The 27,404-nt window shown below is 35.3% G+C and overlaps 1 protein-coding gene across 1 annotated transcript in view; it reads left to right on the forward strand.

Moving 5' to 3' along the window:
• Positions 1 to 26,161, forward strand: part of LOC107752537 (POU domain, class 2, transcription factor 2) — a 76,575-nt gene extending 50,414 nt beyond the window's left edge. The window contains 15 exon segments of the mRNA XM_074560218.1: positions 8,554 to 8,622; positions 9,186 to 9,220; positions 10,227 to 10,283; positions 12,148 to 12,261; positions 13,351 to 13,593; positions 14,733 to 14,844; positions 14,957 to 15,048; positions 15,932 to 16,132; positions 17,586 to 17,727; positions 17,817 to 17,965; positions 19,698 to 19,889; positions 21,294 to 21,342; positions 21,430 to 21,577; positions 23,072 to 23,145; positions 24,670 to 26,161. Coding sequence (XP_074416319.1) covers positions 8,554 to 8,622; positions 9,186 to 9,220; positions 10,227 to 10,283; positions 12,148 to 12,261; positions 13,351 to 13,593; positions 14,733 to 14,844; positions 14,957 to 15,048; positions 15,932 to 16,132; positions 17,586 to 17,727; positions 17,817 to 17,965; positions 19,698 to 19,889; positions 21,294 to 21,342; positions 21,430 to 21,577; positions 23,072 to 23,145; positions 24,670 to 24,971 — 1,979 coding nt within the window. The 3' untranslated portion in view covers positions 24,972 to 26,161.
• The last annotated feature ends 1,243 nt before the right edge of the window (positions 26,162 to 27,404 follow it).

Consider the following 27,404-nt stretch of genomic DNA (forward strand, 5'->3'; position numbering starts at 1 on the left):
TATAATGACTTTTTTTTTTTTACCTTGCATGTCAGCTTCACATTAAAATCAGACTCGAGCAAAGATATATGTACATGCATGTGTTTGTGTACCTGTCGTTTGGCACCTAATTGCATCAAAACTAATTGGGGCAGCGCAACTAGTCTGTGAACAGCGACCCACTGTTATTTATAGAGCCGTCCCTGCAAGAAACGCCGCCTCCTGTTCCTCCGAGGCAGACGTACCCCTCACTGGCCTCCCCAAAGGTCAAGGGGGGCAAGACCAGGGGGAGGGGGAATGAGGGAGGGTGCGCAGCGGACTGACCCTTGACCCTAACACACGCCACCCAGCATCCCTCTTTCAGTCTCTCGCACGGACACACACACACCCACGCGCCGTCTGTCATGGCCCTGACAGGCGTTACTGAAGAGCTTCGGGGGCACATAAAAGGGGCCCCGAAAACTTGCTAAACCCCTGACCGTGACCCTGAGCATTACACACACACATATTCACAAGACAGATCCATTATGAGCGCTGGGGTAAAAGGCTTAAACTAGAGGACGCATCAACTGTCCTGTGGGTAAATCAGTGTGTGTGAGGGGTCTGTGCGGTGAAGAAGTGTGCAAGTGTGTGTATGCATTTTCAAAACAAATGCAAGCAGGTGAATGATGGTTGTATAGTTTGGATATTGCACGGTTAAATCGTTAGTGTGACACACAAAACTCAAGGTTTCGAACACTTTGTTGCATTACTGCTAAAATTTGTAGTATTATTAGTAATACTTGTACTATGTACATGCAATATTTTTGATCAGAAACATTGGCAATAATATTAAACTATTAAACTACATAACTAGAATTAAGGGTATATTTCGCGACTGAAAACGAGGTTGTGAAGAGTAGGCATGCAGGCTATTTAATTATTTACCTGATTCAACATTGAAAGTCAATCTTATTATTATATTATAATATTTCCTGATAACAAAAAACGCTAGAAAAAAAAGTATTGTTAAAATTAGACGTGATATAAGCTTATTAAATCAATATGAAAACCTCGTTTTCATATATGGCGACCGTCCCGAATAATGTCTGTTAACGTTTAAATGGCATCATGGTTAAAAACTCTTAATATAATTGTTAATTGTTCCGAGTCCCAGAACTCGACAACAACATAATTTACTCTGAACAAAATGGCTTTACAAATATAAAAAGCTCAACCAGACGTAAAAAAAAAGAAAAAAGAAACGTTGTATTAAAAATCAGAGGAAGAAGTTGAAGCAGAAACGACTTGTGATATCATTCATTCGCTCGTGTAGCGAGTGGTTTAGTTTAGTAATAATTTATAAGTAGAACCTATATATATTGAAATTAAGCAAATGTAAAATGTAAAATTACCATGAGGATAAAGTTGAAAGGTGCGGAAATATCAGGAAAACGTCCGTTCGATCGGTCAAGTCTCCCGTGCTGGTTTAATATTGGTCTCCCTTTTCAACTAAAACCTATTTACACTTAAAAAGCAGCTTTGTTAATCAAAGCCATAACATTTAAATATGTAAAATGAACAGGACAAAACGTTGAAGTAGAAAAAAATCACCGGAAATCGTTCGATTTGTAAAGCCGCCTGTGAAGCAGGTTTCATGCCTGATTATTAAAGGCACTGCTGCCCTCTTGCGGTTCATTTGTGCTACTTCAGTTTCATTTTCGCTGGGCAGATGTGGTAATTTTAGCGCATTGAGACCAAGCAATGGAAAAGAGAGGCGTGTGAAGAACGAAAATGAGATATAGATGTTTTTCGTTCTTGTGATGAGCACTTTCCAGCCACCCCAGCACTTTCTTATGCTGACTTGAGCTGTCTCTCCCTCTTTCTCTCTTTCTGCCTCCTTCTTTCTCAACATTGAACTACAAAACTTCAAACCAGTCTTGATAGCTTCCCACAACAAAACAACACAGAATAACCACCTGTTTTACCTGATATATGTCTCTAGATAATAACCTTTTCCTTTTTTGTGTGAGCGTTCACCCATATTCGCGGTTCAGAGATGTCAGAGGAAGTGTAGGGGTGAAGGGTGAAATACAGCGGTGTTTGGGGGTGGAGAGAAAATGTGGGAGGGAAGTGAGGAGAGAGTGACTGTATGAACCCATATCTCATTCATTCTTTCAAGTGACAATTAAATGTAGTTGAACTAGGACGGCCGAACACTTTTCAAGCTAGAAGTTTGAGTCAATAGCCTTGTGTTGGGTATGGAATCGAATATTCAAATAATAGCATGAATATTCACTCTGTAATTTGCATAAATTGGTCATTGAGAGCAGTGATTGGTCCTTTCATTAGGGCGCCGTGAGCTGGACTGAAGTATTGCTCACTGATAAACCTGAGAGACTCGGACAGACGCAGACAGAAGGCTGTGGTTTATTTATAAAATGGCGGCTATGGCGAAATGTCTGAATTCCAGGTAAGTCAGTGTCTTTCTCTCTCGCTTTTCCTTCCCTCTAATGATCTCTCGAGAGGGGGCCGCAAGGTTAATTAGCCTCACCTTTGCTAACAGACTCTGCTAATGAGAGAACATCAAAACAAACTGGACCGAGGCCAAAAGTAATGAAATGTCAGGAGCAAATCTCTGGAGGAATGCAAGAGACTTGAATATCAGTGTGTGTGTGTGTGTTTGTATATGAAGTGTAATGTATGTTGGTGTATGTAGAGGCCTGGTGTATGCAAACAATCTGTACATGCTCCCATTGCTTTTTAATATACAAGAATATTAGAGAGATGAGGCAATAATTATGAAAAACCAGTGGAGTACATGTTTTATTTATATAGCAGCTTTTCTATACTTAAGGTCACTCTATAACCAGAAAAGCTCCAGGTGTTTCAGTTATATTAGATTACAAATAAATAAACCACAACCCAATAGTACAAAAAGGCAGATATTGTTCGAAAAGATGAGCTTGTAGATTTGAATATGTTTCTACTGGGAGATGTGAGGAGCAATTTACTGTACCGTTTTAAAGATGTGAATTAAGTTGTCATCAGGACAGTTTTGCTGTGTCTGCATTTGCTCTAGTACTTTACTCCATGTTATAGCGTCACAAATAATGAAAGAAAATCACTAACCCACTTTTGAGGCTTTTATCTGTGTTTGAATCACAACCTTATAGGCTGATTTTTTAATTTTTTTATTTGAATATTGTTTTTCCACAACAGTACACCTACATATTGTACATAACCATAGGCAAAACATAAATCGTATCTTTAATAATACTTATTCTATCATTAACTAAAAAAATATTTTTTTGTTATTCATTATTTTACAGTAACAACCCATCCAAAATGAAATCACACGCCTCTTATATTGTTAAAGTGAAAAATTTAATTATAGCTTAAAATAACTTGCCTAAAGCTATAATTGAAATCTAAATGGAATCAAATTTAATTTAATTAAATAAGGTAATTTCATATTCATAATCAAATTGTCATTACAAACACACACAGGTACATAACATACTGTGTGTGTGTGCGTGTGTGTACACGTATATTATGTATAGTACATGACGTGTTTTTTAGGTATACATATCAGTTTTATCAATGAATTAATAGGTGCATTTTAAAAAAATACAATAAAAAAAAAAAAGAAGAATTTTTGAAGGCTTTCATTTTAAGAACATGATTTGTAACTTTGTTTCCCTCGGTCAGTTTTATGCCCTTTAAAAAGATGTGACTGATGCTGATTGATTGAGTTTTTCCAAGAATATCTTTCACTTTGTCGTTCAGTGTGTGTGTGTGTGTGATGAGAGTGAGTGAGTGTGTGTGTGTGTGATGAGAGTGAGTGAGTGAGTGAGTGTGTGTGTGTGTGATGAGAGTGTGTGCGCGTTTTTGTGACAAATGAGGACATAAATTTGTATAATGACAAGGGTAGTGAGTGGAAGGCCACACGGTTAAACAGGAAATGGGGGTGACACTACACTGACTCACACAGCACAAGAGGTTTGTGGGTAAATACTGACACAGAATCGACTGTATGTGACCTTCATGTTTTTCACACTATTTTATATTTCATAACAGTGTCATCGGAATGATATTTCCATTTTGGGCTTTGTGAGGTTTATGATTAATTAGTCATGTTTGTTGTGTCCTTCGAATAAAAAGGTCAGTCATTACTAAAAATAAACCACAGGCTTTCAACGAACATACAGCTGTAATGCAAAATGCCTTTTATTCTATACAGCTGAAAACAAATATTGTGCAAACATAATTTTTTTTATTGATAAAAATATTTGAAAGGAAAATTATTCTTTATATGTCACATAGGCTTCTGAAAATAAAATGCAAAAAATATTTGAACCATCATGTATATTTAAATATTTATTTTAAATTTTTAACATTGGTATGATGATATATTCAATATAGTAATAAATTGTAAAATAAGCCTATAAAACAATAAGCTGGCTGTAATTGGCTGATATGGACTAAAATGTGAAGACAGATTTTATGATCATCAAATATACTGTAACGTACCTTACAAATGTTAATATTTGAAGGTTCTGAAGCTATGAAAAGCAAACACACTTTAATATTTCTCAAAGTAACACACAACCCAGACTAGAAGACAAAAATCAACAGAAAAATAGCACTGGTACTTGTAATTTCCTGCCAGGACAATATAGTTAAGTTTCTGGACATTTCCTTTAATCCTGAAACGCATTGCGTTGTGTAATTTAAATTATGGTAAAACACCCATGAAAAATCAATAAGGAAATCCATTATATTAACACAATACACTTTTCTTAGAGTGCAGTGTTGTTTTCTTTATTCTACATCTACATCTACATACATCTTTCAAGTGTTTTGTGTTGTGTTGTGTTGTATTTGTTTATTATATCACAGCCTTATTGAACTACGTATCATCAACCACACTTTTGCTATGAAGGTTTCTTGAGGTTTATGGTTGATTAGAGATCATACAAGTTCTTTGTATTACATTATACAGCAGGTTCTTCAGATCAGAGTTTTGCATTCGTGCAGCAGAGCATCAATGGTTTTCTATAGAAACTGAGAACGAGAAGCTCTTTGTGGATCTCAAAAAGGTTCCTGGAACCTTTATTTTTAAGACTGAAGGGTCTCGAGTCTGATGCTCAGATGAAGGAAGTGCCAGACATTTTTATGCAACCGGCGGGTCATATTCACCTCTAGGCCTTTCGTAGCTTTGCATCATGACAAAACAACTCGGTGGCACTTTGACTGTGATTTACACCGTGCTTACGATCGCAATCTCTGCTTCACCTCACCGGTATGATTGTCTGGAAGCAGGTGATCGATCTTTTCTTTCATTTCCACTCATTTGACTATCAATATCAGTGAGTAATTCATCCTAATTTAGTAACTCACTCGAATGAGGTGGGCGGCGGAGGATGGAGGTTTCGTTTGCCTCGGTTGGAAAGTGGCTTTAATTTGACTTTGCCTTCTATGACTAAAGCAAGTGAAATTTGTGAACCACCAAAAAAAAAAAAAGAAAAAAGCGCCCACGGCCGGCGTAGTGGCATATAGAGTGAAGGAGCTGTTCTCATCGAGTGATCGGAGGACAGAGAGAGTTGAGCAAAAAACATTCCGGTGAGTCACAAACACACCGACCTGCAGTAACTCATAATGTAGCACTAGTCACTAAAATACAGCTTTTTCTAATATTACTTGAATATCAGGTTAAAAATGTTGCTTTGTGTGTGTGATTATTTTGAGTTGGTCAGTGTTTGTTTGATTAGTTGACTTTTCTTGACTCGTCCGATCATTTTGAAACATTCATGCATTTAAGTTCTGATCAGTTTCAGTGTTTAATGAAATCTTTTAAATAGTGAGGTTTGTTGTCTAATTGAAATGTTTAATATGCTGACAAAAAGCAAGTTTCACTTAGAAATTGCTAGTAAATTTCACAAAGAGTTACAAAGAAATGGCAAGTAGCACATTGAAATAAACGTGAAATTTTGAAGTACTAAAACTGAAATGTTATTTCAGTCCAATAACTCAATTTATTTACTTCAAAAAATAATTTTTTACAATGTAGTTACATAATTTACACGAGACTTAAGTTGCTGAAACTGGAGTTTAAGTTTGATTTTATTGGATTTATTTTGACAAAATTTAGCAAATTCAGCAAAACCACGCTGTAAAATGTATTTTTTAAATATATATATATATTTAAATAAAACATAATTAGAGTGTTTAATAAAATAAAAAAAATTCAAAATGTTACATTTATTTCCATGTTATTTGCTGTTTGTTTTTATCACTAGCAATTTCTGAGTAAAAAATTTGGTTCCCCACCTAAATTTTTTCAGTGCATGTAAATCTACATTTTTAGTTACATTTATTAATGTTTGTATAATCACTGTTCTTGCTTACATGAATGCCTGTTAACTTTTCTGTTTGTTTACATCTTCTTATTTTAATTCTGCGTTCCTTCCTTTTTGCTAATTGACATGATTGCTTCCATACAAATAATCTTTATGATAGATCTGATGTTCAGCGTACACGTTCCAGCCTTGTAATATGAACCTAGTTAACATTAAGTAAACTGGACAGGGAAATCAATTTGTTCTTGGAAATGGCCGTGTAGATGGTCTGAGGTGGCCATCAGTTTCACCGTGAGTAAGAAAGAGAAAAGCTGTTATCCTCCTGCGAAGTGCAACACGTGCTCTCGCGGGATGAGATCAAGAATATATGAAAATGAGGATTTTGGGATTTTAAAATGAGGTGATTTTTTTTTTTTACCCTGGACCACAAAACCAGTCATAAGGATCAATTTTTAAATTGGGATTTAATAAATTTAATAAGCTTTCCATTGATGTATGGTTTGTTAGGGTAGGACCATATTTGGCCGAGATACAACTATTTGAAAATCTGGAATCTGAGGGTGCAAAAAAAATCTAAATATTGAGAAAATCGCCTTTAAAATGATCCAAATGAAGTCCTTAGCAATGCATATTACTAATGATAGTACATTTTTGATATATTTACACCTGCGAAGTGCAACACGTGCTCTCGCGGGATGAGATCCTCTCCTGTCCGCATTAACAGCTATTGCGGGTGTGTTTGTGTGTGTGTGTAGGTGAGTGTGGATCTGTATGAATGATGGCGTGCAGGATGGGACATGCCCCTCCATCCCTGCTGCTCTCTGGGAGGCGCAGGTGCTGTATTAGGATGAAGAGAGTGTCAAACAGGACCAAAACAGAATGAAATAGAAAAGTAAAGGACAAAGGAAAGACAGATAGAGCAGTCGCTGAATTTTGTGCTGATGGAAATTGACTTTTAATGCTAAGGTGTCTGTTTCGATAATTAGAGGTTTTGGTTTGATTGTTATCTACTGTTTGGATGAGGTTGAGGTTGTTATTAATATTACGATTTAATTTATATTTTATATATTATTATTATTATTTTATTATGTTAGATGTCATATATTATTGTATTATATTTTTATATTGTATTATATTTCAATAATGTTCTTTTATAATGTTAAAATATTTTTTTTAGTTCAAGTTCAATTAAATAATCTGTCAGACTTTTTGAATGCATTGTATTGCACTTTTTTTTTTTTATTCTTCTATTGATGAAGAATATATGAAAATGAGGATTTTGGGATTTTAAAATGAGGTGATTTTTTTTTTTTACCCTGGACCACAAAACCAGTCATAAGGATCAATTTTTAAATTGGGATTTAATAAATTTAATAAGCTTTCCATTGATGTATGGTTTGTTAGGGACGATTGAGATTTCTAAGATGAATAAATATTAAATAAGCTTTCCATTGATGTATTAGGTGTGTGTTAGGATAACACAATATTTGACCAAGATACAATTATTTGAAAATCTGGAATCTGAGGTGCAAAAAAAATCTAAATATTGAGAAAATCGCCTTTAAAATGATCTAAATGAAGTCCTTAGCAATGCATATTACTAATGATAGTACATTTTTGATATATTTACATTAGGAAATTTACAAAATATCTTCATGGAACATGATCTTTACTTAATATCCTAATGATTTTTGGCATAAAAGAAAAATCAATAATTTTGACCCATATAATGTATTGTTGGCTATTGCTACAAATATACCCCAGCGACTTAAGACTGCTTTTGTGGTCCAGGGTCACATTTGTACTTTTAATTAAAACCGTAAGTGAACTACTAAAAAGCTAAAATTGGCTAAATCTTAATTCTTCTATCGTCCTAGATTCCTTAAAAGTCAGACTTAAAACAAATGCATGAATTCATATTGTTTTATCAAACTGAGTTACTTTAGTAAAGTAGTTATTACTCATAAATAGTTCAATAGATATTTCAAAGAATTATGTAAAATAAAAAAAACAGACCGTTTGCGGTTTTTTTTTTTTTTTTTGCAAATGTGTCATAAAATGACAGTAAGCTAGTAGGTTTCAGCACTTACAATAGACATTTAAATGTTTTAAATCATGACTCCTCACCTCAAGGTTATTTGTCAGCTACACTTTTATGTGGTTGATGGATATAAGGTAGATTGACAGAAAAGCTTTTCAAAGCTAATGCCAGAAGTCTCTCTCTCTGTTTCAGTAGATATCAGGATGTCTAAAGCCGTCGAGGACGACAAGATGGGGACTGAGCTTCCAGTGGACAGTACAGGTAAAAATCAATATTACGATTGATTATTGAAGGTCTGTGTGAGCCTGAATGCTTTAAGATGTAGTAGAAATGTGTTATGTTTTCTATAAAATCAATCTATAAAATCAATATAATTATTGTTATCAGCATGTGAAATCATGAAGATGTAGAGGTTTGTGTGAAGGTGTGATGATATTGTTGGAGAGAATCACTGCATGTGTAAGCGTGTTTTATCATATAAACTACTATGATTCATGATTATTAGATGTGTTTGTGTGTGTGTGTAAGTGTGATGAGATTTTCTTTTGGCATAATTCTCACATTTTCCACTTGGTCTGAATCACACACAGAACACTTTAGTCAGCCGTGGCTCCAATCTGACACACACACACACACACACACACACTCACACACAGCAGCATACAGTAACCCAGGTTAAACGCTCCATGGTATTCCAATAATGCAATGCCTCTGGCTAACTAGACCACGCTTTAGTTGATGTGAGGGCCGGAGCCTGAGGCACTATTCTGACCTGATGTGTCCTTCATGTGTGTGTGTGTGTGTGTGTGTGTGTGTTTCTACAGACTCTGAGAGGAACAGTCCAGAGGCCAGCGATCAGGTGTGTGAACATCTTTTAGTGCATGTTTTTTATTAGTGGTTCGATGTCAATGAATGTGTTTTAATACAAAAATGAAAGAGGTTCTCCAAAGAAACTTAACCATCTAGATCAGGGTTGTCAAAGATTTGATTTTGAGGAAAAACAAAATGCATATATTTAGCTTATGTGGCAAAAGATGCTGAAAACCATTTATGTATGTTCATAGAATCAGTATCGTTAACCAACAGATCAAACCTTTCTTTTAATAACACGCAGCATTCGTCATTTGCAAATGTCGTCCCAGGTGAATGCAGGGACAGTCCCGTGGCTAACATGTTCATTTTCCCTCTTTGAAGTTTGAAGTTTGTTGCTTACTGCATTAACAGTATGGACAGATGCAATGAAAAGTGTGATGGTTAGAAAGTGAATAAATATTGAACAGTGTATTAATACTGATACACTCTTAAAAATAAAGGTTTTGTTGGCGTCGATGGTTCCATGAAGAACCTTTAACATCCATAGAATCTTTCCATTGCAAAACAAGTTATTTATAGTGGAAAAAGTTTCTTTAGATCAAAGTTCACACCAAGAAAATTACAGTTCTTTTAAGAACTGATCACTGAAAGGTCCTTTGAGGAACCAAAAATGCTGCTTCTATGGAATCACTGCAAAAACACACTTTTGGAACCTTATAGAATCATGAACATCCATGGAATCTTTCCATTCCACAAAAGGTTCTTTAGAATATTAAAATGTTTTTGTCACACTAAGAAAAAAAAAAGGTTATTTTAAGAACTGTTCACTGAAATTCTTTTATGGCACTGTTGCAAAAACCTTTTGTAACCTTTATTGTTAAGAGTGTATATTTGACTGAGAACCAGACCTCTAATTCAACACACAGTTATTTTTTAAGCCTAAAATTGCGATATGTTCTGTTTTAGATTATTTATTCAAGCTAAAGTTATTCAGTTGAGGCCAGTGAGATTAATCCATTTTGCCCCTAATCAATTTTTCTCGTCTCATTCAGACCCAGCCGATGAAAACAAGTCCTTTCTGCCTGTCTCCCGCACCCAGCAACACAAAGGTGTGTGTGTGTGTGTGTGTGTGTTAATGGTAAAATACATCAAATAAAAATTATTTAGTTACGTCCATTTTTGCTAACATGGATGCCCTCAGGTAATTCTCCGTTAACATTGTAATATGCAAATTAGATTTCTTTAGTCATTTTGAGCTGCATTCCTAACAAGATGCCTGACAAGATACAGGAGAGAGAGAGGGAGGGAGAGAGAGAGAGAGTGAGTTGAAGCATGAAATGTTTATAAGGAGATGGATCAATCAGAAGTGAGCTAAAAAGAGTTGTAAACAGTTGTAGTTAGCAGCGAGATTCTGGCTGGATATTTACATGACTAAACAATTTGAACTGCTTCTCTTCTCTTGAAGCGGTGAGTAATCAAATGAATAACTGGAAGTGTGCATGTTTACATATGGAAATGGACTTTGTGTGTGGTTTTTGTCTTTGTCAAGAAAAGACATGAAGTTGTTGTTGGCGTAATCGGTCGTTGACATTTAGTAACGGCAATTTGCATATCAGTTACAAACCAGCTGTACCAGTAACAAATGATTCACTGTTCATTTGATACAGATAAGGGAATAAAAATGAATAATGCTATTTTTAGTCTTAGTATTTAGTGCATTTTTAATGGATTTTAATTGAATTTTACAGAAACTGAATATGATAAATAAATAGTACTAAAAATAATTTCTATTTCTGCTTGTTTTATATTGCAAGATGCATTTTTGTGTGTGTTTTATATTGTTGATGTTTATGTGATTTTGTGTGTGTGTAAGTGTGTTTGATGAGTGTTAGTGGATTATATTATTAGTGTTTATGTGAGTGTTTATTATATACATATACACAGATTGATATTTGAAGAGTTTGGTTCCACAAAGCTATAAATCCATTTAGATTAATTTGAGTAAAAATGTGTTTTCTTTACCAAGAAAGTGGCAAGATTTAAACCACTATTTTCTGTTTCAAGCATCTTTAGGTTATAATAACATTAAAAATTCAAAGATTTATTATAAAAACTAGGGGTGTAACAGCTTATGCTCTAAACTACAGCGAGCCCTTTTACATTAGGCCTACTATAAGGTTACAGTTAACAACAGAGCCCCAACTTAAATTTAATTACTATTTATTTTTTAAATATAACAAGCAACACTCAACTTAAAAAAAAAAAGTATGCAAACATGTAAATTGCACATAATGCAGTTTTTAAATTAACTTCTAAATGATAAAAATTCTATTTGTTGTTGAAATATATTAATTTACACAGTGCCTCTCATAACTCGTTTCATAACAGATTTATTTAAACATTAAATAATTAAGACATCGCTAACAGGTAAAGTAAAATATCGTGAAATGCTCTTCTTTAGACTTCATTTATAGCGCACTAACGAGCTGTGGACACTGATGACTTCCTGAGGTAAATGAAATGCTACATTACATTTTGTTTATAAGCTGTTTTATTGCCGTCTTTCCGTGGTTGAAACGCTGATTGAGCGATTACATGAGGCGTGAGATGTTCATTCATGTTTATTTCACGTTAAAACTAGTTGTAAAGAGGAAGGAAAAATAGGATGCCGGGTGTATTCAAAGCGCCGCCACTACTGTTTACAATGCGTGGAATGGTGCGCTGTGATTGGTTGAGCGGATGTATCTCATTCTGCAGAGAAGGGAGACTGGCGTTTGTCGCGGTTTGGAAAGAAAGGGAGAAAACATGACAGAATAACATGGCGGATATCGCATTTTGCAGAAAATTAAAAACTGACTTTTCAATACCGACCAGATACAATACTGATTTTGGCGGGAACTCAAATTATTATTTTTTAAATGGCGTTTATCGCATTTTGGAACCAAACTCTTAATTTATTAATGTGTTTGATAGGTGAAAGCCGAGGAGGCCGCTGAGATGACCAGTGTTCACGCTCCTCCACCTCCTCCAGCTCAGCCGGCTCTGCCACACACACAACTCATGCTGGCAGGCAGTCAGCTCGCAGGGGTATGAGCTCGCACACACACATACACAGGTCTGCGTGACGAGACAAACATGTAGGCTAGTGAAGATTTTAAAACAAAATATCTGACTTTTTTGAGGGGAAACAAAACAGCACTAAGCCGAAATTAACATTTTATTTATTCATTTAGTTGAATTTTCATTATCTCATTTTCATTTATCTCACTCGTGGCTAATGGCCTAAATAAAAAAAATTAAAAAAAATCTCAGCACCGCCAAGATTTTATGTGCTAATTTTTTTAATTAAATATAATAAATTATACATTTAATGAGTTAAAAAAATGATCCGATTAAAATGTTCCATCTTGATTGTTAATGTGGCATTTTTACCAAATTAAACATTTCAGTTATATATTTTTATTATACAAATTACACGTTTTATACATGACTTTCCCTTTTTCTAGTGCAACATGCAGCGACAACTGTAAATAAATCATGAATACACTGTAAAAAAAATATTTTTTAAGTTGTATGATTGGAGAACATTTATTAAGAGAATACTATTTCAGTCTTTCTACTTCAAATTGTTTAATTCAATGTGTTACTTGCTAATTCTTTGTGAAATTTACTAGCAATTTCTGAGTGAAAACACTGGCTTTGTGGCACTTTAACGAAACCAGTAGTGCAAGTTTACGGCAAAACAAAACCCTGAAATAAACGTATTATTGTTTGCTATATTATGTAATAATTAATCTCAGTGAAAACAAATATAGACATTATATGGATACAAACAGTGTAACATACCTGGCAACACCAAGGTCATGGGTTCGATTCCCAGGGAAAGCAGGCACTGATAAAATGTGTATCTTGAATGCGATGTTAAATATAAACGCATCTGCCAAAAATAGATACATGGATCTCTCTCTTGCTCTCTTTCGCTCTCTCTCTTTTGTTCTATGCTTATATTAACTAAATGCAACTACGTGCCTTTCTAACTTAACCGTGCTGCGGATGCCATGTTAGGCCCTGCTTGCTTAAGAGAAAGTGCTCCAGACGCCGCCTTTTCTGCTTGGTGACGCCATTCTTTTCTCCGCCTTTTCTCTTCATCCCTCGCTCCTCTCCTTCCTCTCTCAGCTGGCCGCTCTCCTTCCTGCACATCAGCAGCTGTTGTTGCAGCAGGCTCAAGCGCAGCTGTTAGCCGCAGCCATGCAGCAGTCGAACGCCGCACATGCCGCCCACGCAGCCGCGGCGGCCAATCAGCAGCAGCAGACGCAGCAGCAGCAGGCCAATCGGGCAGCAGCACAAGCCCAGTCTCAAGCCAAACCTGAACAAGCTCCGCCTCCACTTCTGTCACAACCTATCCAGCTCACTGCCCAGGTACCTTCAGCGCTGCAGTTGTAGGTTTTCAGGAAGCGCAGGCCAGATTTGCATTTTCCTGTATTTCAGTTGCAAGAACATTCCCGGTTAAATAAACTTCTTCAACAGCATCTGCGGCATGCAGCCAGTTATGAACAGAATATAAGAAAATGCAGTTTGTCCATTAGTTTGTAAATAAATAAATAAGAAACATGTTTACATTGGAAACCTTGCAATACTGTATTTAAATATTTAATAAATATATAAGTTAATAAAACTACTTAAATTTGGAAAATCCTAATGTAAAAATAAGTGAATTTTGTTATTGTGTTATTTAAATGTATTTAATACCTTTAAGTATAATTTTGAATAAATGTTTTTAATTTATATTATAAATCATTTTTATTTAATTATATGTATAATTCTAGTACAAAACAAGATTATTTTAATATAGTTTAAATAATTATATTATGTTATTTTATTATGTTACATTATTTATGTAATTGTATTATGCTATGAAATGTATTATTAAATAAATAAATGTTTACAATGAAAGCCTTGCATTAATACTGCATCTAAATATTTATAAATATTAAATTTAAAAAATTATTATAGATATATAAAATAAATCATTTGGAAAAAATCCTAATACAAAAACAAGATAGTTCTATTATAGTTTTAATATCATTATATTATTTTGTTATTTAACTGTATTTAATGTCATTTCTATTATGCATTTTATTTCATTATTTAATTCATTTTTTTAAATAATTAAATTATTATACTGATATTTAAATGTATTTAATACAATCTGAATGTAATTTTCAATGAATGTTTTTAACTTATTTTATAAATTTTTATTTAATTATATATATAGTATATTCAGTTAAATTCACTTTTAATGCATTTATATTATGCAAATACAATTTGAATATTTAGTCATATATAGTCAGTCATTAACAGAATGTAAAATGAGACTAGAGTTAAAATATTTAGTAAAAGGATCTACAACTTTTCTTACAAATTAAGATTTACCTGAGCCAGTTGTTTCTGAAACTTGACTTTGTAGAATAACTGGATCTTTTCTCTTATTCCCCCTGTCTTTTGTTGCTCACATTTCTTTATTTCATTCTCATAAGGCTTTCTGTCGGTCTCTGCAGGACATTCAGCAGTTGCTGCAGTTACAGCAGCTGGTCATGATGCCCGGTCATCCTCTACAGTCTCCAGCTCAGTTCCTGCTTCCTCAAGCCCAGGCTCAGCAGGGTCAGCCAGGTGCCTGTTCACACACATTAGTTCGTTATTTGTCTATGGGGTCTCTGTCACACCAGCAACATTTGTGTGCACTGATGTCTTTAGTGAGAAATTGTCATTCATGCTCTTTCAGGTTTGCTTTCGACATCGAATTTGATTCCACTACCTCAGCAGAGCCCAGGGAGTCTCCTGACCTCCCCACCTAGACTGGGCCTTCAAGCACAGGTATGGAGCCGAAACGGGTTCTTTCATTAGCAAGTGGTGTCCAGTTATCATCTCAGTAATAAATATGGTGATTTTTCGTTTTTTTATCAGTCAATGGCAGTTTTCAGATTTTATGTTTTATAAATAGAAGGCCAAGCACATTGCTTTAGGGGATACAGTATGTGACGCAGTCTGCTCTGCTATGTAAAATTGTTGCATTTCATGTATACATTACCATTCTAAAGTTTGGAGTCAGTAAGATTTGTATTGAAAGTATTGGTTTTAAGGTAAATGTCTCTTATGCTTGCTAAGGCTGCATTTGTTTGATCAAAAATACAGTAAAAACAGTAATATTATTACAATTTAAAATAACAGTTTTCTATTTGAATATATTTTAAAATGTAATTTATTCCTGTGATCAAACCTGAATTTTCAGCATCATTACTGCAGTCTTCAGTGTCACACGATCCTTCAGAAATCATTCTAATATGCTGATCTGCTGATTTTGCTATTTATTATCAATCTTGAAAACAGTTGTTCTGCATCATATTTTTGAAATCATGATTTTTTTTTTTTGAGAAAGTGAAAAGACAGCATTCATTTGGTTGGGTTCAAAAACAACCCAACCGCTGGGTCAAAACAACCCAATAGCTGGGTTTGTCCCTTTTTAACCCAGCGCTGGGTTATATTTAACCCAGCATTTTTTAGAGTGTATACTATAGTATGCCAGAGTCTAGATTTGTTCCCTTTCAGCTCTAAACAGTGGGGAAGTCTAGGGGTAGAAATCAATATAATGTGAAACTTGAGGGGAATCTTTTGTAATATGTTTGAAATGGAAGCGCTGTCTGTCGTACACTACACCTGTGTTTGAGAAAGTAGTGTGTTTCCCCAATCTGTGCTTTAGCATCATCTTGACGACAGGCTGTGGTCATTGCAGAGGGAGAAGAGCATGGAGAGCGCCGTGAGCTCCGCCCCCTCCTCAGCCCCGCCCATGAGCTCCGTTCCCACGGTGACCGCTCACCCCGAGGAGCCCAGCGATCTGGAGGAGCTCGAACAGTTCGCCAGAACCTTCAAACAGAGGAGAATTAAACTGGGCTTCACACAGGTGTGTGTGTGTGTGTGTGTGGTGATCTCTGATATTTTCTGTCACAGTTCAAAACATGTTTTTAAAAAATCTAACTTTATATATAAACTTTTTTTCAAGACACTTATTTTTGACATGCAATTAATAAATACAATGAAATTATTGAAATAAACAATACTTATTTATCATATTTATTTATACGATTATTTATAACATAATTAAGGGAGGCATTTTAATCTTACTAAATAATAAGTGTATTTATTTTAATTCATTTAATGCCATTTTAATACAGCTTTAATGCATTTAAATTGTTAGTAAATATTTTAAATATGCAACTGTCATCTTTTTTTGTATTTTTTGTAATGAAATACAAAATAATTTATATATTTGAATTAATTTGATAACAATTTAATGCAAGTTTAATGCATTTTAATAAATATTTAGAATATGAAACAGTATTTTTATTGAAATAATACTTATTGATCATATATATAAGAATATGTATATAATTATGAGAGGCATTAGCTTACATTACATTTTTCATTAGCTTTTTAATTTTTTTAATTAAATTTATTTTTTAATTAAATACCTAATTTAAATTGTTAATGCATTAATTTAATGCATTATTTAGGATCAGACTTTCTTTATTGATTTTTTTTTTTAATCACATGGGATACCAGCTGTACTGTTATATTTCCAAGAAAGTTGGCAAAAAAGGTCTAAACCCATAACTTGGATGCAAACAGTTGGCCCAATGAGAAATTTTGCTGTAATTATGCTCTTCATTGACGATCAAATAAAGGAGGAGTTGCTTTGTGAGAAAATAATACGGCTAGCTGATATCTGGCTGACATTAAAATTCTTCAAGGATTTGCTCTAGATTTTCTCAGAGGATAGTTGGTATCTAAATAACATACAGGTGCATCTCAATAAATTAGAATGTCGTGGAAAAGTTCATTTATTTCAGTAATTCAACTCAAATTGTGAAACTCGTGTATTAAATAAATTCTTACCCTCCTTGTGGAGGGTGTCAATGATTGTCTTCTGGACAGCTGTCAGATCAGCAGTCTTCCCCATGGTTGTGTAGCCTAGTGAACCAAACTGAGAGACTATTTTGAAGGCTCAGGAAACCTTTGCTGGTGTTTTGAGTTGATTAGCTGATTGTCATGTCACCATATTCTAATTTGTTGGTGGGTTTTTGTTAAATGTGAGCCAAAATCATCACAATTAAAAGAACCAAAGACTTAAACTACTTCAGTCTGTGTGCACTGAATTTATTTAATACACGAGTTTCACAATTTGAGTTGAATTACTGAAATAAATTAACTTTTCCACGACATTCTAATTTATTGAGATGCACCTGTATGTATATGAAATGTAAACTGACCTGTCCTCAAGGTAAAGCAGTCCTGTCCGCAGAGGGATAAATGAATAAAACAAGCGAATGGTAACTCTGCTCCATGTCTTCCTGCAGGGGGACGTAGGTATGGCCATGGGTAAACTCTACGGCAATGACTTCAGTCAGACCACCATCTCACGCTTCGAGGCTCTCAACCTCAGCTTCAAGAACATGTGCAAGCTCAAACCCTTGCTGGAGAAATGGCTGAGCGACGCAGGTGTGTGTTTCTGTCCGTTTCCTTTTGCCGTTTCACAACAGCATTCCCTGTGATTCATGTAACAGTATGTGTGTGTGTTTGTGTAACAGAAACCATGGCGATAGACAACATGCTGCCGAGCCCCAATTCGTTGTCCTCACCTCTGCTGGGCTTCGAAGGCTTGGCTGGACGCCGCCGAAAGAAACGCACCAGCATCGAGACCAATGTCCGCATAGCCCTAGAGCGCAACTTCATCTCGGTTAGACGCACACATCAAGATTTGCATTTTCTTTCCACAGAAATTGTTTCTCGTTCACATGACTTGGATCATTCTGTACAGCACACCTCAGCTTCAGAAATGACCTCTATTTTGCCGTCTCATGATAAAAAATAATATATTGGTTTTTGAAAATGCTGATGCCTTTTTTGTGTTCTCTCTGGAGAATCAGAAGTCTGCCGCAACCTAATTTATTGCAATATACAGTATAAGAATTGCGTCACCACATTAAACCCCTTATACATCTGGCATGATTGTAGAAGTATTACTTAACCATTTTTACAGTATGCATTAGACATTAAATTATATGCATGTACTTTACTTACTCTCTTTGGAAAAGTATAGTAATTTGATAGTGGTTCCCAACTAAGGAAAAAGAACAAATAAAAAAAGAGCATAATATTTTTATAAAAAATTACGAAATAATTATAAAATACAATGATATATATATAATATAATAATAAAGATGATAATGTTTATTACATCTTATTGTAAACTGCTTGTGATGTTTTTAATTTTAAGGTCTATTTGGATCAAATCAAATAATAATAAAATATAATGATCAAATATAATAACAAAATATAACAATATATAATATAAAATAATAAAATATAATTCCAAAATATAATATATAATACAATGTAATCATAATCATAATTTTTATGATATGCTATGATAAATTAATTTGGATAAAATAAATAAATTAAATAAAACAACATTCCAAAATATAATAATATATATATAATATTATAATAATTATGCATTTTATTGCAATGCTTGCAATCTTTATTTGGAAGTTGCTTTGAATAAAATAAAATGTTCTTAGTTTGTATGTTGATTTGGATTGACTAAACAAATAAATATGTATAATAAAATAAAATGTTCTTAGTTTGTAAGTTGATTTGGATTGAATAAACAAATAAATATTTATAATAAAATAAAATAACATTTTCTTAGTTTGTAAGTTGATTTGGATTGAATAAACAAATAAATAAATATTTATAATATAATTAAATTAAATTAAATGTTCTTAGTTTGTAAGTTGATTTGGATTGAATAAACAAATAAATAAATATTTATAATATAATTAAATTAAATTAAATGTTCTTAGTTTGTAAGTTGATTTGGATTGAATAAACAAATAAATAAATATTTAAAATAAAATAAAATAATTCAATAAAATAATGTTTATTGCTTTACACAAGAACACCAAGTAGCATTAAGAGTTGGTTAATCTAAAAACCAAAAAGGAGAGTAAACCCAAACTACTCCCCTTTCAAGATCATTTCAGTGTCTTATACCACACAATACAGATTCATTAATCCCCAAGTTGTATGGCTGCGCATGCGTCACAAAAGCACTGCATCACACTTCTTCTCTGGTAAGCACCACACATGTGTTGGTAAGACTGATGTGTTTTTCCGAGGAAACCCAAGGATCAAGTCAAGGCAAACAGCCAATACACTTGAGGCACTGTTTCTTTCCGTTTCTGAGTAACTCTACTTGTAAGCATTATGGTCAGTTCCTAAACATTCTTAAGGCTTCAACAAATCTGTATTTACATGCATTTTTGAGTACCAGTTGCTCAACTGCTCCTTTGATTTATGTCATGCATTTCATGCATCAACATGTAATAGTTTCGGGCTGAAACCTGGCCTTGGTCCAAGTGTTTTTGTCATATCTCATGTACTCATGCACCTCGTCTCACCCCCAGAACCAGAAGCCTACCTCTGAAGAAATCCTGCTGATGGCTGATCAGCTCAACATGGAGAAAGAGGTCATCCGAGTCTGGTTCTGCAACCGGCGGCAGAAAGAGAAGCGTATAAACCCCAGCAGCGCCACCCCTCCTCTGCCCAATCAGCCTCTGGCGCAGATGCACAAAACGCCCTGCTACAGCCCGCACATGGTACACCCACTCACCGCTTTAGCCCCTGATCTGGCCCCAAGCCGTTTCAGCAGACGGCTGTGTTCAAATGTTGTTTGCATGGTGAGAATGGGCGCAAAATGCTGTACCGAGGAGACATGTCTGGTCATGACGTGTGTAGCAGAAAATTTAAATTGGACCTTTTGGAAGTAAAGGAAAATATTAAAGACCGTCATGAGGAGATGTACGTTTGTTAATTAGAGTCTTATTGATTTGGATTGAATAAACAAATAAATAAATATTTATAATATAATTAAATTAAATTAAATGTTCTTAGTTTGTAAGTTGATTTGGATTGAATAAACAAATAAATAAATATTTATAATAAAATAAAATTAAATTTTCTTAGTTTGTAAGTTGATTTGGATTGAATAAACAAATAAATAAATATTTAAAATAAAATAAAATAATTCAATAAAATAATGTTTATTGCTTTACACAAGAACACCAAGTAGCATTAAGAGTTGGTTAATCTAAAAACCAAAAAGGAGAGTAAACCCAAACTACTCCCCTTTCAAGATCATTTCAGTGTCTTATACCACACAATACAGATTCATTAATCCCCAAGTTGTATGGCTGCGCATGCGTCACAAAAGCACTGCATCACACTTCTTCTCTGGTAAGCACCACACATGTGTTGGTAAGACTGATGTGTTTTTCCGAGGAAACCCAAGGATCAAGTCAAGGCAAACAGCCAATACACTTGAGGCACTGTTTCTTTCCGTTTCTGAGTAACTCTACTTGTAAGCATTATGGTCAGTTCCTAAACATTCTTAAGGCTTCAACAAATCTGTATTTACATGCATTTTTGAGTACCAGTTGCTCAACTGCTCCTTTGATTTATGTCATGCATTTCATGCATCAACATGTAATAGTTTCGGGCTGAAACCTGGCCTTGGTCCAAGTGTTTTTGTCATATCTCATGTACTCATGCACCTCGTCTCACCCCCAGAACCAGAAGCCTACCTCTGAAGAAATCCTGCTGATGGCTGATCAGCTCAACATGGAGAAAGAGGTCATCCGAGTCTGGTTCTGCAACCGGCGGCAGAAAGAGAAGCGTATAAACCCCAGCAGCGCCACCCCTCCTCTGCCCAATCAGCCTCTGGCGCAGATGCACAAAACGCCCTGCTACAGCCCGCACATGGTACACCCACTCACCGCTTTAGCCCCTGATCTGGCCCCAAGCCGTTTCAGCAGACGGCTGTGTTCAAATGTTGTTTGCATGGTGAGAATGGGCGCAAAATGCTGTACCGAGGAGACATGTCTGGTCATGACGTGTGTAGCAGAAAATTTAAATTGGACCTTTTGGAAGTAAAGGAAAATATTAAAGACCGTCATGAGGAGATGTACGTTTGTTAATTAGAGTCTTATTGGTTTTTCCTGTAGATGTCCAGTCAGGGACTGGCTCTGGCCGCAACCAGTCTCAGCACAACAGGTAAGAAGAGCAGTTCCAATGAATAATGTACACTTCATATTCTTCAGGTTCTAAGTACAGACGCTGAATCCTTCCTCTTGACTCTAGCCGTCAGTCCCACACCTTCTATGGCCTGCCCTCTCAACCTCAGTGTACATGCAGCAATGAGCTCCGCCCCTTCCTCCGTGACTCCGCCTCCTCTCAGCACAGTCAGCCCCACTCCGCCCAGTCTCAGCAGCCCTGGCCTGAACACAGGGTGAGAAGCTGCTTCCTCTGTATAGGGCAGGAAAATTTTGATGCTGAATTTACAGTAATGATACAAACTTTTTAAAATGTACATTTTTTTTTAGGTTGCATTTAATTGCAATAATGCATTATTATAAATTACTCTAAGTGTGTTATTATTATTATATTAATATTAATAATGAAGATGATTATAATGAAGATGATTATTATTATTTAATAAATTATTTATGGACCCACTTTATATAATGAATGATATATATCAATGTTAGTTTAGTCATGTTTATTATACTTCGACATTTGAAAAAAATTATTAGCAAATTTGAACAAATTCAGAATCCAATGTTATACATAATGTAAATTATTTTAGACCAAGACGGTTAAATAAATAATAATAATAATAATAATAATAATTTTATTAATTATTTGTTTAGGTTGTTTTAATCAGCTAAGAAAGTAATATATTGAGTAATATATAATGAATATTAATATATTCTTTTTTATTATATTTTGACATTTGAAAAAAATATTTGTACAAATTCTGTATCTGATACTGTACATAACGTAAATGATCTTAGACCAGGACTGCTCCAAATGTAATTAATAATAACAGTAATAAAGACAACAACAACAATATAACAATTAAAATTATAATATTATTATTAATAATCAATTAACCCGAGCAATATTTGTTTACATCTAACATATTGAGCGATACAATATTATGAATGTTAATTTTTATTATTTATTATACTTTTAACGTTTGAAACCACATTTGGAAATTTGCACAAATGTACAAAATCTAGTGTTCCATAATGTAAATGATCTTAGAACAGAATTGTTACAAATATGTTTAATGATAATAATAATAATATACAGTACCAAAAAAAACTTTTAGTTTTTCAATCAATTAACTATATCTGAATCATAAAATATTGTGAATGTTCATTTATTATCATTTATGATACCTCTGATGTGCAAGAATATTTGCATATACACTCTTAAAAATCAAGTGATGCCATAGAAGACCCATTTTTGGTTCCACAAAGAAGCATTCAGTCAAAGGTTCTTTAAAGGGGTCATATGATGCCTTTAAGAGTGTATCTGGCATCCAGTGTTCTGCATTTTGCAAAATGTTGAGATCATGAAGCCTGTGATTACAACAGAGTGTATTTCTGTCAGCAGCTTTCATTATGACTAAGCATTCTGAACTGAAATAATTACAGCTTTGCTGTAGTCGTATCAAACTTGTTTTCGCAATGCTATCTCTATTCTCAGTTGTGTTCCAAACCTGTCAATTTGAACCTAAACCGCATGCTGAATTTCTTGCTCTTGAGTTTTCTTTCTTTGTCTGGCTCATGGAAGTCTTTCCAGCATGTGAAATGAACACAAACTCCACGATGAACACGGTTGCTCTTGAAATGTCACTAAAAATGCTTGCTTCTCTCTGCATGTATGAATGGCGTGTGTTTGTGGGCACGTGTAAATGACACCACACACGTTACAGGAACACAATGATGGGTGTAAGCACAGGAATGAACCAGGCCTTCATCAGCAGCAACCCTCTGGCCACAATGCAAGGTTTGTCATAGTTAAGAGGACGAGATGAAAAAAAAAAAAGGCTCGGAAAAAAAGATGGTTGCATGAAAGTGTTTTGATAGAAATATATGGAGCAGGAGAACATATTTAGAGATCAGTTCGAATAACATGAGGGAAACCTTCCCATCATTCATCATCAGAGAGCCTTCCGCTGTACTCCCACTGCATATCCATCACATCTTCATCCTCACTACTGATGTGTGTGTGTCTGCATGCGTGTGTGTGTGTACCTTGTCTGTCTTTTTCAAAAGCACCTGCCATTTCTAGGCCCTTATGTTTGTTATTGAACTCATCATTGAACTTTCATCCTAACCACTTAAAACCTTTTGCCACCAACACCGTGCTGGAGCCGATGCACAATCTAGAACCGTTCTGTTCGTTTACCCCAAAGAAAAGGCGACTCCGGGGCCAGTGTGTTGCCTCGCACAACTTCCTTCATTTATACTCCAGTTTGTTTTCCCTATCTGTCTGTCTATATCTATTTCTGTAAAATAGTATTCTTAAATGATATATATTTCTTAAATATAACTAAAATACAAATGTTTATAATAAATATTAATACATAATTAAATTTCATTTATAAAAATCTTGTTAACTGAAATCTACAAATACTGTTTTTTGTTATATATTTTGACAAAATCGTATACCAAGTTTGAAAGAAGTTAAATATTAATAAAATTATTACATTTGTTTTATAAAAATCATATATGTGAACTGAAAACTGTGAATAATATTACGGAATATGTTTTTTGCAAAAACAACATACCAAAACAATACTTTTATTCAGCAAGGATGCATTAAATGGATCAAAAGTGACAGTACAGACGCTTATAAAGTTACAAAAGACTATTATTTCCAATAAATGCTGTTCTTTTGAATTTTGAATTATCAAATAATCCTGATGAAATAGTTTTTCTCAAAAATATTAAGCAGCAATTGTTTTCAACATTGATAATAACATGAAATGTTTCTTGGGAAGCAAATCAGCATATTAGAATGATTTCTGAAGGATCATGTGACACTGAAGACTGGAGTAATGATGCTGAAAATTCAGCATTTTCACCACATGAAATAAATTACATTTTAACATAGAAGACAGCTATTTGAAATTGTAGTAATATTTCACAATATTACTGTTTTTACTGTATTTTTGATCAATACAGCCTTGGTGAGCAGAAGAAACTTCCTTTAAAACTGTTTTTTAAAAATCTTTTAAATTGTTGTGCATATATTTTTAGAATTTAATTTCTGCCCTTTACACGAAAGCTGGCATGATGGCATAAAGGCACTGAATTTAATTAATGTTAAAATACATTCTAAAAACTAATAAGACTACTCAATTAGACTTTTTTTCAACTCTCAATTAGCAGAAAAACAGCTGTTTCCAAGCACCAGCACCCTTTTTGTGGAAAAGGGGCATCAAACAGCCATTGTAAGATTTTTGTATGATATGCCCTAAATTTAAAAATCTTTCTCTTTCTCTCTCTTCTCTCATCTGTTTCACAGCCCTGGCTGCCAGTGGTGGCCAGATGCACATTTCCACTCTTGAGGGCAGCGGTCAAATGTTCCTGGGTGGAGGTCCAGGAGCTGGACTTCGCCCGTCCCTCTTCCTAAACCGCCCCACTTTACTGCCCCTGGCCAGGAGCGCAGGCATGGGTCTGGTCGGCACCCCCCGGGCTTCTCCGCCTCCTGGCGCCAGCAGCACAAGCCCAGACTCCTGCTCCGTCTCCCCCTGCTCAAGCCCCGCCTCCTTCTGCTCATTAGGCGATGCCTCGCCGCCCCCTCTGGGCGGAGCCATGGCTGAGTGACGCCCACACCAACCTGCTGCACCTGAGGGGAGTCAGAGGGGCGGAAGAAAGAAGACAGACAAGACTCGCCTTTTCAACCAAAGCCATCTCTCACTCCCTCCATTTCTCTCTTGTGCTCTCTCTCTCTCGTTACGTCTTTTAATGCCAAAAATACAGAGAAATGAGCAGAAGAGAACAGGGATAAGGAGAGAACAGGATAACGGGGGAATGTTTAAACCAAAAAATTGACCTACACAGCGTGAAGAGGTGGCTTCGACGGAGCTACTTTGAGAATGTACACTTATTCCTTTCCAAATGGAAAAAGACAAACCTACATGAACAGATGAATTTGAGGGCAGGGTCGAGAGCCAGAAAACTTTGCGAAGAAACAGCAAGGAAAAAGGAAAACGGGTGGCAACGAATGGAACAAAAGGAAGGACATTTGGCAAGTGTCACTGGATGGTAGAGAAGAGAAACCAAAAAATAAACACATGGAGGAAGAATGGAAAGACTCACAAAGACAAAAAAATGCCAAAACCAAAATACCAAAAACCAAAAAATCGGAGAGAAAAGCTTTACCTAAGACTTTGAAACCTGAATTGTCCAGGATCAGATTAACTCTACACAACACCAAATACCATTTTTCCATGCACCCCTTATAATTTAAACTTTTTTTGAACTCTTTGTAAATGTATTTCTCAATCTACCTCTGCTACCAAGTATATCTTTTCATTCCATTTTCACTTTTGATCCCATGACATTTTCAGCATTTTTTCCTGTCAAATTTACAATGAAATACACGACACCAAACGAATTTAGAGGGATTTTTCTCCACTTTCAGCAGTATTTCACCCATTACTGTGACACACATCCCCGATTCCCTTTCCATCACTGATCATCCGCTGGAAGCGCATCCATGCCTCAAACTTCGACTCACTTTTTTCTTGGATACCAAAGCGTTTGTCTGGCCTTTTGCGTCAGCTGAAAAGTGCTCAGATGTCAAGACCTCAGACATGTAAAAAAAAAAAAACATACACAAGGAGAAATTTTAAAAACGAATCCCCCCGAGCCCCCAAACCCCTGCCCTCCATCCTCTCTGGACCCTTCTCCTGTGCCTCGGACAAAAACAGCCCAAACGAAGAAAAGCAAGAGGAGCAGCGACTGAAGAGGATCCGAGGAAACTCGCAGGGGGAAATCCAACAACTGAGATGCTGAGGGGGGAGACATGTGATGTCGCCGCTTTTTTAAAAATTATTATTAAACCAAAAATGAAACCAAACCAATGGACTAAAACTGAACTTTGCTCAAAGGAATGAAACCAAATACTAGGAGTGGACCATAGGAGGTGCACGAGGAGGTGATTTTTAGAGTAGCAAGACTCGTGAAAAGACTCAACGTGGCTTCGACCAGAAGATCATTCCTTCACCTCCTCCCTCCTTCTTTCCGTTAAGTCGATGCTTTCACTCTCCTTCCTGGACGGGGAGAATATTTATTAACCTCATCGAACTGAACTTCAGAATATATATATATATATACATATATATTTTGTTTTATTGCTTTTTCCTCTTGGTCTGTCTGTTTATGCTGTATGACTCGTCTCATTGCTTTATATTTTTGGGATAATTGGGTGACCTATTGCCTATTTTCATATTTCGTGTGTTTCGTCATTTTGAATTGATTGTGCCGGGAAAGGGGGGCTCCCTCATCAGGCGGTTTGAAACAATACTGTGAACATGTAGCTTCCAAATTTTGCTTCAATTGCGAATGTTGTGAAACGATAAGCCAAAACTGAAGACATACCAAAAGCGAAAACTTTTCTTTTTTGACACCAAATAGCAACCTAACCAATGCACAACGCGTGGAGAAAGACCGTATTGGTGCTAGGTCTCTTCGAGGAGAGATAGGGAGACTTGTGTGAGACGTGTGTGAATGTGGAAGCTCATCTCCAGCATGGAAACCAAACCGAAACACGACCGATAGGCCAACGAAACTTTCGACCGGCGTGTCGGCGAAACTGTTTTTGCCTATGTGATCTTAGACGCATACAAAAACGCAGACAAACGAGAAATGAAGAGGTGGGTGGGACGGGGTGGGATGGGGTTTCAAAGAAACTGGAAATCCAGTTGACGTTACACTTCTAGAGGGAATGTACCTGTTAGTGCTTTGATAGATTTTGTAGGAAAAAAATTAATCTATGTTCAACTGCTTACTATTGCTAATGTAAAAAAAAAAAAAAGGCTGTGATAAAAATAGTCCTTATGAAATGTTGATGATGATGATGATGACTTGATTTAAGACCAAAAGCTTTAAACTGTCTCTCTTTGATTTTTTCCCCTCGAAAATGAGTATTTATTGTGTGAGGGGAGGGTGTATCGATGATTTATATGTTTCCAACTCTTCATCTTATTTATTGGCTTATTTATGTATATTTATAGCATTTTAATTTATCGATTC

This window comes from Sinocyclocheilus rhinocerous, unplaced genomic scaffold, assembly GCF_001515625.1.
Source record: "Sinocyclocheilus rhinocerous isolate Xijiao unplaced genomic scaffold, SAMN03320098_v1.1 scaffold1342, whole genome shotgun sequence".
Taxonomy (NCBI): Eukaryota; Metazoa; Chordata; class Actinopteri; order Cypriniformes; family Cyprinidae; genus Sinocyclocheilus; species Sinocyclocheilus rhinocerous.